This window comes from Tribolium castaneum, chromosome 8 (assembly GCF_031307605.1).
Source record: "Tribolium castaneum strain GA2 chromosome 8, icTriCast1.1, whole genome shotgun sequence".
Taxonomy (NCBI): domain Eukaryota; kingdom Metazoa; phylum Arthropoda; class Insecta; order Coleoptera; family Tenebrionidae; genus Tribolium; species Tribolium castaneum.
This window is the reverse complement of record NC_087401.1, coordinates 11,435,683-11,450,426: the sequence shown is the minus strand read 5'-3', so window position 1 is coordinate 11,450,426 and position 14,744 is coordinate 11,435,683. Positions and strand designations below refer to the sequence as shown.

Here is a 14,744-nt window from a genome sequence, read left to right as displayed (position 1 = left end):
ATTATTCATTACGCTACGGATGTCTAAAGGTTAGGATGTGAAACGACGTACAAATAAAACGTCCCCGTCCTCCATAGTTCCGGTAGTGTCACCAGAGAGCGCAGTTGTTACTGTATTTGTTTAACGGTTTACATACAGAGTGATTCTTTTAGGGCCTACATTAGAAACTTTTAACTTATAAATGGCTGAACTTTCGGAATTACAAAAAATTTGTGTCAAGTTTAAAATTTTATATAATAACCATTCATTTTTATTGCTTTTTTGAATCCGCCTTCTCAAGTTGAGTAAAATTTGTCCAAGTTATGGCACTTCTCTGTCATAGTTTTTGACATATGTCAATTTTTTGTTAAAAATTTTATTTGCAAGAGTTTATCTAAGATATCACAGTCCGTGAACCCTTTGCTATAAGTAAATAATTTTTGTTAGATTGGATAACCAAAGCATCTAGAATTTTCAAAATTGTCAACTGCCAAAATTCATGGCTAATATAATTTTTTTCAAAACTATTATTAAAAAACTGCTAGAACTCAGTTTTTTTCAAATGCAAAGACCTTATTTTCTTAACGGCAATCGAAAAAAACATCGATATTTATGGTGATTTTTATCAATACGTCCTATACTTATCTCCTACAGTTTTTGAAAAAAATCACAAAAAACGAATTTTACTTCGTAATTTTCATAGTTAATCAAGTAGATCTTGCAAAATGGTCAACAATTGTCAAACTTCAATATTTTACTTAGTTCTTAACTGGTTCATTATCAAATAAGCAGTAAAACAATAATATTTAATTATGGTTTATTATAACTTAGTGAATTATGTAAAGTAACTCAGTTAGTCTGCCATTAAATTTTGAACTTTTTAAATGAAAATTGTAAATAAATCGAACATTTCTTTTAATTCATAGCACAATTTTATAGTTTTTTTTTCAAAAGTTTACTTAATGAAAAGTGAAAATAACCCAATTTTTTTTTTGAAATTATTTCGAAAACTATAAGAGATAGATATAGAATATGTTAATAAAAGTCCGCATAAAAATTGATGTTCTCTTGATTGCTAATAAAAAAACAGAATCATTTTATTTGAAAAAACTGTTTAATAATCATTTTAATAATCATCATTTTCAAAAAATCATAGTAGCCTTGCAATTTGACAGTTGACAATTCTGAATATTCAGAAGTCTTTTCTAACCTTTGGCTATGAAATGCAAAAAGAATTATTTACTTATTGTAGAGGATTTACGAGCTGTGATATTTTAAATAGACTCCAGCAAATAAAAATTTGAATAAAAAAATTGACGTACGTCAAAAACTATGACAGATAAGTACTAACAACTAGGGTAATTTACTCAAGAGAAAAATTCAAAAATCCAATAAAAATAAGTAATTACTATTTAAAATTTTAATGTTGGCGTCAATTTCTTGTAGTTCCGGAAGATCAGCCATTTTAAAAATAATTTAGTTGAACTCAAAATGTTCGATTTTGTTTTTTTGTTTCTTTTCTCAGTAACCAAAAAAAATTTTTAATATTTTTTTTACGTTTTTTACTAAAAGTTTTGTCAGTTTTCTCAATGTATTAAAAGTGCAAACAACATTTCCGCATTTTTCTTCAAGTAATTAGTAAATTAATTGAAATTAAATTAATTTAAGACGATTTTTTTTGTTTTATTGAGTTCCGTAAAAAAGTTACAATTTTCCGTACATTTTGCCCATATTTGGTCCACTCTCCCCTAGTTGAGTCCGGTTTCCTATAATTAAACCGCATATTCTTGTTCAGAATAAAACGCAATTAGGGCCTGAATAGATAATAAGTTAATAGAGTGAATGGTGATAGCTGAAAACAGATTGATTTGCTTCATTGACGTAGTCCAGCGTCGGACATCAAAGTAAGCACTGGAACCAATTTGTCCCACACTCTGCTCCTATAAATCATTCATTAACTAAATAACCTGATAATTAAACAGTGTTTCCTGAAACGGTTCATCAAATGGTTGCCATATTTACATAGTTAGGCTGCAAACGCGCATAATAGATGAATGTTGCGTTTTCATAACGATCCAACGAAAATTGCAAATTGTACAGGGTGATTCAACTAATTCTAGACCCAACACGAAACAAGATTATTTTTGCAGAAAAAGTAGTAATGTTCTCATATTTAATAAAGTAAATGTAGGGACCAACACTTGTTGCGAGTTATTACCTTCATTTTCCTTGGAAATGTTTCAAATTAAAACCCAGCTTTTGGCCAAAAATAACACCTCGACATTTAATGGCGTTTCTCACAATGCTTCAGTTAACAAATACGAAATTAATCAACAAGTAGCTTTACGTTTATTTTTTTAATTTAGAGCCCACTTCAGCAGCGATAATATAAAATTTTATACGGTTTACATTGGAAGATTTTATGACGTTGCGGTTTTGCTCCTATTATGCCAACAGATATGTTTTTAACAGATGAAATAAACACATCCGTTTGTGTATAGAGCAGACGCTGCCTGTTTTGTTTGCTGTCGACTTTTTATTAGTTTGTAGGTCTGGAAAACGTCATTGTGATTTCGCGATCGGTTTATGACGTTCCAGTAAATAACTTGTGTTATGTCTAATGTTTCTAAAATTATATCAAAGCCCACATGTCGTTTTGCAAGGTTGGTAACGGTGTTAATGGCCGATAAATGCCAAAACCAAGGTCAAGACTACGGATATCTAAAGGCTAGGATAGAAACGACGTGTTAATAAAACGTTCCCCTCTACGATAGTTCCGTTAATGGCGGCAGAAAGCGCTGTTGTTCCATTACCGTCTAACTTTCCAAAGCAATAAGTTTGGAAAAATGGTTGTATTTTTATAACGACTAACAAATAGCAAACACAAAAAATACAGGCAGATAGAGCATTAAATTCTCAATACTAAAAGATAAAAATAATGAAAAATATATATCGTAAACCATATTTAAAAAAATTTCAAACTTTATCCTTTTGCACTTTGCCCCATATTTTTCAAAACGCTGCGAAGACGATTACAGATACAAGGAAAATGTTAAGATAAAAGTGATAGAGAATTAAATTTGCTACAAAAAAGTCCGCCAGACCATATCCCTATCTTTAACCATTTAGGCCCCAATGTCATTAAAAGACGCTCAAGCGACGAATCTGCTCCATTTTACTGGTGGTCAAGTAACGGAAAGTTAATTTTTACCTAAACTACGAAACATAGAAATATAGTGTCGCGGACTTTTTTGTAGGAAATTTAGTTCTCTACAAATTTGCTCCTTACACTTTTTTTGTATCTTCAACCGTATTCTCAGCGTTTTGATAGATATGAGACGGTGCGCAAAGAATTATCGCTTAAAATTATCAATTTGCGTTTCACCTTATATTATTGCGAATGCTGCGAATACAGTTGAAGATACAAAAAAAGTTTAAAGAACAAAGTTGTAGAGAATTAAATTTTCTACAAAAAAGTCAGCGACAATATATTACTATCTTCAACGGTTTAGGTATAAATTAACTTTCCAAACTACGGCCACCGACAAATTGGAGCAGATCCGTCGTTTGAGCGCCTTTAAACAATTTTGGGGCCTAAATGGTTAAAGATAAGGGTATAGTCTCGCGGACTTTTTTGTAGGAAATTTAGTTCCCCACAACTTTTTTAAAAACATTTTTCTTGTATCTGTAACCGTATTTGCAGCGTTTTGAAAAATATGGGTGAGAGTGCAAATTGGTAAAAGTTTAAAATCTTTTAAATATAGTTTACGAAAAAATTGTGTTTATGTCTCACTATTGTAAATTTAATACTTTATCTGTCTATGTTTTTTGTTTGCTATGTATTAACAGTTAAACAAATACAACCAATTTTTTCTAATTTATTGCTATGAAAACTTTGACGGTAATGGAACAATTGCGCTCTCTGGCGTCATTAATGCAACTTTCGAAGACGGGAAAATTTTATTTGTACGTCGTCTCATATCCTAACCTTTAGATATCCGTAGTTTAGAATTTCAAATTTATTTATAATGAAGTTTTCGATATAAAACCTTTCCAATTTTTTTACTTCAGTTTTTTAAAGTATACGTATCTACGAGTACTAGCATTTTTTATTCCAGTTTGCTTTTAAGTTTATTCCTTTTTAGTTTTTGTATTTTTTTTAAACTTTTTTTGGTTTTTTATTCACCTGTACACGGTGTCCTATGAACAAGTGCAAATATTTGAACAATAAATTAACAGTTAAAAATTAATTGATACGTGTTTTTTATTTCTTCAATTTTTTTCAAAAATAGCTTTCAAAAAAGTTTATTTTTATATCTTGAAAAATATTTACATTATTTTTATTAAATTTGACGTGCGAACTTTATTTTTTTGTGTTATGACAGCGTAATTTGTATTTATGTAGGGTGGCACTAAAAAAAGCAGTAGGTGCCTCCTTGGAATAAATTGTCTTATAATTTTTTAGCACAATTTAGTTTGGCTTTGTTATTATTATCGTTTAAAAGCCTATTGACTTTAGAAACTTTTTTGTCTATTGTAATTTTTTCTTAAAATTAACGGTTTTCGAATTTTTAACTTTTAATTTATGGTTAAAATTTTTGCACATGTTCGTAGGAATTTTTTTTAGATAATCAATTTCTGGTTTATTTTGTTTTTAGCATTAGGTAAATTGAAACTATTGTGAATAGCTTTTACAAAAAAAAAACAAAAGCTTTCAGGTTCTGGCTTGTTTATTAAAACAATTAATATTCCTCACAATAACAAAAATTAAATAAAACAAATAACGAAACCAGGTTGCAACAATGTGTAAAAAGAAACAAAAACTCACCTGATATTTCTAATTGTTTGTTTTACAATAATACATGATGCGCCTGCAAACGAACTAATTTTCCTCTCCCTACTTTTACCAACTTTGTATCAGAATTTTCCACAATTCATATTATTTACAAGTTCCTGCCAACTTGCTGAATATAGATTAAGCAATGTTTTCGTAAAATTAAAACCAAACAGCACCACACAATTTTTCACTATCCAACTAAATTAAAAATAACCAATGGACTGAATTGTGTTTCGACTCTAAAGAATATTTAATCGATTCGAAAACACAACTCTCGCTAATAGGCAAACAAATATTTCGTAAACTCCTTAACTGGCGAGCTTCCTCTTCGTTTCCTGCACGCAACCAATCAAATGACTCTTTTAAACCGGTGAAAGACGTAATAAAAGAAAACCCAATTATCACCCCTGAAAAATGTTGCTTTCAGTGGTTTCGTTTTATTATTTGCTCCCTAGTGGCAAAATTTCGAAGACACGGGAAACCAATCGTAAGTAGAGAAACTTACCTCGTTATACTTAACAAGATTTTAGCGCTTTGACGTTTGCCAAACAAAGAAAATTGCCGAAATGTACTTATAGCGTTTTTCTCGCACCCTGGAGAGAAAATTTAAATAACGACACATTTTTCTGAAGCAAATTGTTTAATTCCTTGCCGTTAAACCATTTGTCAAACGCGGATTCTTTGATGTTTGCGATATGTTTACGAAAGTTTTCGTCGAAGCTATACAGCCAATTAATCAAAGAATTTTCAATTCTGCATCAAACTTGGGTTAAATGTGCTAATTTTACGACAAACCGCTATGTGCCCTCACCTTGCTTAAGAACGCCCCAGTTGTTGGCTAAATCCGAGCGCTTCCATCACACAAATTACTCAGAACGTTCACAACCACCAGAACTTCTTGAAAAATTAATTATAGTTTTTTTGGTGTAAAAGTATCCCGGTGTGGTGAGGAGCCTGGCGCTCAACTGAAATAAGATGGAAGGAAGACAGAAATAGTTGGGCTATTAATACTTTGAGACATAGTGACGGAGCGAACGAGTTGTGTTTTTGTTTCGGAATAGATGTGGTTCAATAAACGTGAGCTTTTATCGCCGACAAATTAAACAATGGAAAAGAATGACGAAAAGTTTAATTACGTCACTTGGTCAGAAAAGCTTTCGATCATTTGAAATCCAGAAATTGGATTAATAGTGTCATGCAATTATTGTGCAGCTTTTGATGAAAATAATTAAGTCAATTACCGCTAAATCAATAACAATTAAACAATTTCGAGATAATAAGGCCGCAGTGCAATTGTGTTAGTCCAGCTTAATTTGAGTGCTCTCGTCCTAAAAATAATCAAATTCCGGCAACAGTTTCCTTGAATATTCCTTGTTATAATGCGATTTTCCTCTCCTAAAACTACCAAAGCAGATTTATCGCGACCTTTCTTTCCTCTTCCGAGACGAACACGCGAAGTCGCAAATAAAAAAAATAACGGAGAAAAAAAACACTTCAGTTTCTCGAGTCTTGCTGTCGTTTATTGAATTCTCCGGATATGGATGGATCTTGTCTTTTAGTGACCGTTGTCGGACAAACCGGATTGAAAGGAATACCGGAAATGTTTTAGTCAAATCAGTTGAATTTATATTCCGGGTTCGGTGTTGCAGCAGCTGGGAGTGGATTTCAATTCTTGACGCATTCAGAGCCGTTTCGTTACAAACTTGCTTCATACTATGTATTTACAAAACGCTTATAAAAGAGAAAAACAATGACCATATTTGTAACGATATCTTCCGAACGTTTAGTCGTAGCGACCTGATTCTTGCAGATTTAGATTCCGTCGGTCATTTTACGTTAGAAACACTTAACCATAGAAGAATAGCTCCAAAAAATTGGCAGATAATGACGTAAGATTAGTTGAAACATTTTTGTAACAAGACCATATTTTTGACGATATCTTCCGAACGGTTAGTCGTAGCGACCTCATTCTTGCAGATGTAGATTCTGCCAGTAATTCTACCTTAGAAGCACTTAACCATAAAGGAATAGCTCCAAAAAATTGGCAGATAATGACGTAAGATTAGTTGAAACATTTTTGTTACAAGACCATATTTTTGACTATATCTTCCGAACGGTTAGTCGTAGCGACCTGATTCTTGCAGATTTAGATTCCGCCAGTCATTTTACGTTAGAAACACTTAACTATAGAGGAATAGCTCCAAAAAATTGGCAGATAATGACTTAAGATTAGTTGAAACATTTTTGTTACGAGGCCATATTTTTAACGATATCTTCCGAACGGATAGTCGTAGCGACCTGACTCTTGCAGATTTAGATTCCGCCGGTCATTTTACGTTAGAAACACTTAACCATAGCGAAATATCTCCAAAAAATTGGCATATAAAGACGTAAGATTAGTCGAAACATTTTTGTTACAAGACCATATTTTTGACGATATCTTCCGAACGGTTAGTCGTAGCAACCTAATTCTTGCAGATTTAGATTCCGCCAGTCATTTTACGTAAGAAACACTTAACCATAGAGGAATAGCTCCAAAAAATTTGCAGATAATAACGTAAGATTAGTTGAAACATTTTTGTTACAAGACTATATTTTTAACGATATCTTCCGAACGGTTAGTCGTAGCGACTTGATTCTTGCAGATATAGATTCCGCCAGTCAATCTACTTTAGAAACACTTAACTATAGCAGAATAGCTCCAAAAAATTTGCAGATAATAACGTAAGATTAGTTGAAACATTTTTGTTACAAGACTATATTTTTAACGATATCTTCCGAACGGTTAGTCGTAGCGACTTGATTCTTGCAGATATAGATTCCGCCAGTCAATCTACTTTAGAAACACTTAACTATAGCAGAATAGCTCCAAAAAATTTGCAGATAATAACGTAAGATTAGTTGAAACATTTTTGTTACAAGACTATATTTTTAACGATATCTTCCGAACGGTTAGTCGTAGCGACTTGATTCTTGCAGATATAGATTCCGCCAGTCAATCTACTTTAGAAACACTTAACTATAGCAGAATAGCTCCAAAAAATTGGCAGATAATAACGTAAGATTAGTTGAAACATTTTTGTTACAAGACTATATTTTTAACGATATCTTCCGAACGGTTAGTCGTAGCGACCTGATTCTTGCAGATTTAGATTCCGCCAGTTATTTTACGTTAGAAACACTTAATCACAAGATAATAGCTCCAAAATATTGACAGATAATAACATAAGTTTAGTTGAGACATTTTTGTAACGAGACCATATTTTTAACGATATCTTCCGAATGGTTAGTCGTAGCGACCTGATTCTTGCAGATTTAGATTCCGCCAGTCATTTTACGTTAGAAATACTTAACCATAGAGGAATAGCTCCAAAAAGTTGGGAGATAATGATGTAAGTTTACTTCAGACATTTTTGTAACAAGACCATATTTTTGACAATATCTTCCGAACGGTTAATCGTAACGACCTGATTCTTGCAGATTTAGATTCCGCCAGATATTTTACGTTAGAAACACTTAACCATAAAGAAGTAGCTCCAAAAAGTTGAGAGATAATGACTTAAGATTAGTTGAAACATTTTTGTAACGAGACCATATTTTTGACGATATCTTCCGAACGGTTAGTCGTAGCGACCTCATTCTTGCAGATGTAGATTCTGCCAGTAATTCTACCTTAGAAGCACTTAACCATAAAGGAATAGCTCCAAAAAATTGGCAGATAATGACGTAAGATTAGTTGAAACATTTTTGTTACAAGACCATATTTTTGACTATATCTTCCGAACGGTTAGTCGTAGCGACCTGATTCTTGCAGATTTAGATTCCGCCAGTCATTTTACGTTAGAAACACTTAACTATAGAGGAATAGCTCCAAAAAATTGGCAGATAATGACTTAAGATTAGTTGAAACATTTTTGTTACGAGGCCATATTTTTAACGATATCTTCCGAACGGATAGTCGTAGCGACCTGACTCTTGCAGATTTAGATTCCGCCGGTCATTTTACGTTAGAAACACTTAACCATAGCGAAATATCTCCAAAAAATTGGCATATAAAGACGTAAGATTAGTCGAAACATTTTTGTTACAAGACCATATTTTTGACGATATCTTCCGAACGGTTAGTCGTAGCAACCTAATTCTTGCAGATTTAGATTCCGCCAGTCATTTTACGTAAGAAACACTTAACCATAGAGGAATAGCTCCAAAAAATTTGCAGATAATAACGTAAGATTAGTTGAAACATTTTTGTTACAAGACTATATTTTTAACGATATCTTCCGAACGGTTAGTCGTAGCGACTTGATTCTTGCAGATATAGATTCCGCCAGTCAATCTACTTTAGAAACACTTAACTATAGCAGAATAGCTCCAAAAAATTGGCAGATAATAACGTAAGATTAGTTGAAACATTTTTGTTACAAGACTATATTTTTAACGATATCTTCCGAACGGTTAGTCGTAGCGACTTGATTCTTGCAGATATAGATTCCGCCAGTCAATCTACTTTAGAAACACTTAACTATAGCAGAATAGCTCCAAAAAATTTGCAGATAATAACGTAAGATTAGTTGAAACATTTTTGTTACAAGACTATATTTTTAACGATATCTTCCGAACGGTTAGTCGTAGCGACTTGATTCTTGCAGATATAGATTCCGCCAGTCAATCTACTTTAGAAACACTTAACTATAGCAGAATAGCTCCAAAAAATTTGCAGATAATAACGTAAGATTAGTTGAAACATTTTTGTTACAAGACTATATTTTTAACGATATCTTCCGAACGGTTAGTCGTAGCGACTTGATTCTTGCAGATATAGATTCCGCCAGTCAATCTACTTTAGAAACACTTAACTATAGCAGAATAGCTCCAAAAAATTGGCAGATAATAACGTAAGATTAGTTGAAACATTTTTGTTACAAGACTATATTTTTAACGATATCTTCCGAACGGTTAGTCGTAGCGACCTGATTCTTGCAGATTTAGATTCCGCCAGTTATTTTACGTTAGAAACACTTAATCACAAGATAATAGCTCCAAAATATTGACAGATAATAACATAAGTTTAGTTGAGACATTTTTGTAACGAGACCATATTTTTAACGATATCTTCCGAATGGTTAGTCGTAGCGACCTGATTCTTGCAGATTTAGATTCCGCCAGTCATTTTACGTTAGAAATACTTAACCATAGAGGAATAGCTCCAAAAAGTTGGGAGATAATGATGTAAGTTTACTTCAGACATTTTTGTAACAAGACCATATTTTTGACAATATCTTCCGAACGGTTAATCGTAACGACCTGATTCTTGCAGATTTAGATTCCGCCAGATATTTTACGTTAGAAACACTTAACCATAAAGAAGTAGCTCCAAAAAGTTGAGAGATAATGACTTAAGATTAGTTGAAACATTTTTGTAACGAGACCATATTTTTGACGATATCTTCCGAACGGTTAGTCGTAGCGACCTGATTCTTGCAGATTTAGATTCCGCCAGATATTTTACGTTAGAAACACTTAACCATAAAGAAGTAGCTCCAAAAAGTTGAGAGATAATGACTTAAGATTAGTTGAAACATTTTTGTAACGAGACCATATTTTTAACGATATCTTCCGAATGGTTAGTCGTAGCGACCTGATTCTTGCAGATTTAGATTCCGCCAGTCATTTTACGTTAGAAATACTTAACCATAGAGGAATAGCTCCAAAAAGTTGGGAGATAATGATGTAAGTTTACTTCAGACATTTTTGTAACAAGACCATATTTTTGACAATATCTTCCGAACGGTTAATCGTAACGACCTGATTCTTGCAGATTTAGATTCCGCCAGATATTTTACGTTAGAAACACTTAACCATAAAGAAGTAGCTCCAAAAAGTTGAGAGATAATGACTTAAGATTAGTTGAAACATTTTTGTAACGAGACCATATTTTTGACGATATCTTCTGAACCGTTAGTCGTAGAGACCTGTTTCTTGCAGATTTAGATTCCGCCAGTCATTTTACGTTAGAAACACTTAACCATAGAAGAATAGCTCTAAAAAATTGGGAGATAATAACGTAAGATTAGTTGAAACATTTTGTTAAGAGACCATATTTTTAACGATATCTTCCGAACGGTTCTCGTAGCGACCAGATTCTTGCAGATATAGATTCCGCCAGTCAATCTACTTTAGAAACACTTAACCATACAGGAATACCGGCAAAAAATTCGCAGATAATGACGTAAGTTTTGTTGAAACATTTTTATAACGAGACCATATTTTTAACGATATCTTCCGAACGGTTGGTCGTAGCGACCTGATTCTTGCAGATTTAGATTCCGACAGTCATTTTACGTTAGAAACACTTAACCATAGAGGAATAGCTCCAAAAAATTGGGAGATAATAACGTAATATTAGTTTAAACATTTTTGTAACAAGACCATATGTTTGACGATATCGTCCGAACAGTTGGCGGTGTGATAATAAAATAAGATGGAACAATACAAAACACATTTTTGTGGCAAAGTAAAAAAATAGAAATAGTTTTCCACATGGAATTTTTTTGTAAATTGAAAAATACACTCTGGGAATCTAAACTCGGCTTTAAAACGGTAATAACTATTGTTATTTCAACATTCATATCAAGCAAAGTCAACAAAAATGGAATAAAACACGTGTGCAATAAAAATTTTATCTAGAATAAATATCTACGTCATTTGTTTTTTAAAGAATGATTGATGCCTTCATTAAAAATACTGTACAGGGTGGTTACAAAAAACAAAGTAACGCTTTTTGAAATAGAAGTTTTAAGTATTTTTACATAAAATATTTGCAGGAATAACAAAAAATTGATAATTTCTTATTTTTGTTTCAATTTCTATATTAATTACTTAAGCAATTTTTTAAGACTATTAATTTTATTATAAGATTTAATTTAAAAACTAAGCAAAACTGGATGTTTTCTCGTTTACATTGATGAAATAAACCAAAAACAAGTAAATTTATTGTAGTTATTACAGTCAATTAGGAACACTGGCCGATTCCAAGACAATCTAGTAAAAAATCTAAAATAAAAATGATACTAACTAATATTTCGATATTTCCGTAACCGGATCAGGTTTCTATAAATTGTCAAAAAGAAAGCAAACATTGAAAGCTATATATCAAAGCCTTCCAAAAATATCTTAATAACGGTTTGGTCTTTAAATGTTTAAATATAAACTGTTTATATTCTCACCTGAGGATGACCGCTTTGTGGTTGAAACGCGTTGTGTTAAAATAAAGGTTTGATGTGTCGGGTTTTGAAACGTTGTTTTATTTATTTTCCACGCCACGAAAATCCAACAAGAAGTAAATTTTTTTGATTAAAAAAATTGTTCATTACAGTTTTTTTACAAAATTTCACAAAAAAAAAACTAAAAAAGCACCACTTTAAGGCTGGAATTACAAGATTTTTGTTTTTTGTTTTAAGTCCTTTAGCTCATTTTCCAGCTAGGAACCTAATTGGTTTACAAAATATCTTTAAAAAAGCACTCGGTATAAAATCACTATAATACACCAAAAATTTTGTTTATTTTTTGAGGATTTAAGCAATTTTTTTGAGATTAAAACAAAACTTTTTCAATTACTTTTGCTAACACTGGCTAAAAAAATTCAACATACTATAAATTTCGGTTGTTATTTTTGTGGTTTTTAAACAAATAAGGACTTCCTCATATAAAACAATAAAAAATCTCTGAATATAGTCTAACGAAACATTTTTTTTTCTTTGCCGAATGTTTTCATTCGGCTTTTTAACCAAATTAGACCAAATTAGAATTAGAATTAGAAACTAGAAAAGTAATTTTTCAGATTTTGTAACATGTTTTTTAGATAATATTTTTTTTTTTAGAAAAATTTTGCAAAAAATAGGTGCCAGTTGAATTATCTTATCTCAAACAAATTTTTACCAAAAATTATATACAAAAATTATAAAAAACTTATAAAAAATATATTTGCACTAAATCTAAAATTTCGTCGATAATGGCACAATTTAATCGGATATTTGGTTGTTGCTCCACTTTATTGCCTTAGTTATTTTGCAAATTAAAATTAAAATTGCTTTCAAACAATGATGTTTTAAAAAAATATGCCTTTTTAATGCACAATTTTATTACTATTTCTTGATATTGCATTTTTTAACAATGCAATTAATACCCAAATAAAACTGCAATTAAATATTTCCGTATAAATACGGCTCTGAGAGTTTGCAAGTTAATCAGTTTTGTTCAGACAACAAATATGAAGATCTATCTCTGCTTTGTGCTTCTCTGCGTCGGCATGGCCCTTGTACGTAACTTTATATTTTAAGTCCATTTTAAATTAAAAGTAATCTTGGCTCAGGCTTAAAAATATATTTTTAGATTATTATTGATAAAGTGTTTTGCTTATAGGGTGATTATGGGGGTTATGGTGAGCGAGGCCTTGGTTTTGACAAGGCACCAATCAATGCCCGACAAGCTCCCGTGAGTATAAAATAGTACTACAAATTGAATTATTTAATTATTTAGAAACTAAAATAGCATTGAAAGTGTTGGTTTAATTTTAAAAATTTCTTGGTATTGCATTTTTTTAACAATTGAATTAATACACAAATAAAAGTGCAGTTAAATATTTTTTATATATACTTATATATACTTATATATATACTTTATATATACTACACTTTAACTTTATTTTAAGTTTAGATTAATCTCGATTTTGGCTTAAAAATACATTTTGAAGTTGAAAACTGAATTAAACTTGCAAAAAAGTAGTTGTAATATGTTTTTGTCAAAATATAAAAACTATTTAACAACCATTGTTTTTCACTTATAGGGTGGTGATAATGCCGGTGGTTCAGACAAAGAACCAGCCAAAGCCCGAAAAGCCGACGCTGTGAGTATTAAATATTACTAAAAATTGAATTATTTTATTATTTATAAACTAAAACTATAGAGAATTAATTACTTTGTATGTTACAGCCTCCTGCTAAAGCACCAGCAGCTGCTGCTACTGGTGCTGCTGCAGCTGCTGCGTCTGGTGCTCCTGCTGCTGGTGCTGCTCCTGCTGGTGCTGCTCCTGGTGCTGCTGCTGCTGCCGGTGCTAAAACCGATGCTGGTGCTAAATCTGCAGCTAGTCCTAAACCTGCAGCTGGTGCTAAACCTGCAGCTGATGCTAAACCTGCAGCTGATGCTAAACCTGCAGCTGCCGCTGCAGCAGCAACACCGAAATAAGTTTTGTGAATTTACAAAAGCAAATGTCAAATAAAGAATACATTTAATTAAACTTGTTTTTTTATAACTCCAGCACAGAATACAACATTTTTTATACAACTTATACCTACATTCATCTTTTTTTATACTTTTTCTATCTCATTTTGTTAAAAAAAAACAAAAATAATTTGTGAGTAAAGCAAGCGAAATCCAGAAACAATATAATATAATATAAGTATATATTATTTATATTATTATTATATTGTATAATATATTATATTATATTATATTATATATAATATAAGTATATATTATATTATAATATATACTATTATATAATATCTAACAGAAATAAAACAATATCTTGGTTGTAGATCCCACAAAAAAGTTTTGCTACATTTTCCAGACAATAAAATATTGATTCTAGAAATCAATTCTAGAGAAAAAATGATGTTTTCAACTGAACACAAATATCTGATAAAAGAGAAACAACAGCAAACTCTACAGATTGCCGGAAATTCTCGGATTAATATTTTTAATTTCATTCTAAGAATCTAGTTGCGCGCTCATAAGAATAGATTATTTAAGATTATGCAGTTTATATGTTTTTTTATATTACAATAATGTAGAAATTTTCCGTAATAAAAATAAAAATTGCCTTTTAGTGCAACATTTTGATGTTTTTAATGGTGTTACTTTTTAACAA

At 31.4% G+C, this 14,744-nt stretch overlaps 2 protein-coding genes across 2 annotated transcripts in view; one reads left to right on the top strand and one right to left on the bottom strand.

Moving 5' to 3' along the window:
* Window positions 1-5,798, bottom strand: part of LOC655215 (two pore potassium channel protein sup-9) — a 79,730-nt gene extending 73,932 nt beyond the window's left edge. Inside the window, exon 1 of the mRNA XM_961731.4 lies at window positions 5,628-5,798. The gene's annotated coding sequence lies outside the window, so the exon portion shown is untranslated. The remainder of the gene's footprint in view (window positions 1-5,627) is intronic.
* A 7,188-nt stretch (window positions 5,799-12,986) lies between these two features.
* On the top strand, window positions 12,987-14,111 carry LOC655293 (circumsporozoite protein). Its single transcript, XM_970915.5, has 4 exons — window positions 12,987-13,133; window positions 13,238-13,309; window positions 13,662-13,721; window positions 13,808-14,111. The coding sequence occupies exons 1-4, from the start codon at window positions 13,086-13,088 to the stop codon at window positions 14,057-14,059; spliced, it is 432 nt and encodes a 143-aa protein (XP_976008.1). The 5' UTR covers window positions 12,987-13,085; the 3' UTR covers window positions 14,060-14,111.
* The last annotated feature ends 633 nt before the right edge of the window (window positions 14,112-14,744 follow it).

Coding starts and splice junctions, on each gene's coding strand:
- LOC655293 (XM_970915.5), top strand. CDS start 13,086: ATGAAGATCTATCTCTGCTTTGTGCTTCTCTGCGTCGGCATGGCCCTT. Junction 13,134..13,237: donor TCTGCGTCGGCATGGCCCTT/GTACGTAACTTT, acceptor TTTTGCTTATAG/GGTGATTATGGGGGTTATGG. Junction 13,722..13,807: donor AAGCCCGAAAAGCCGACGCT/GTGAGTATTAAA, acceptor TGTATGTTACAG/CCTCCTGCTAAAGCACCAGC.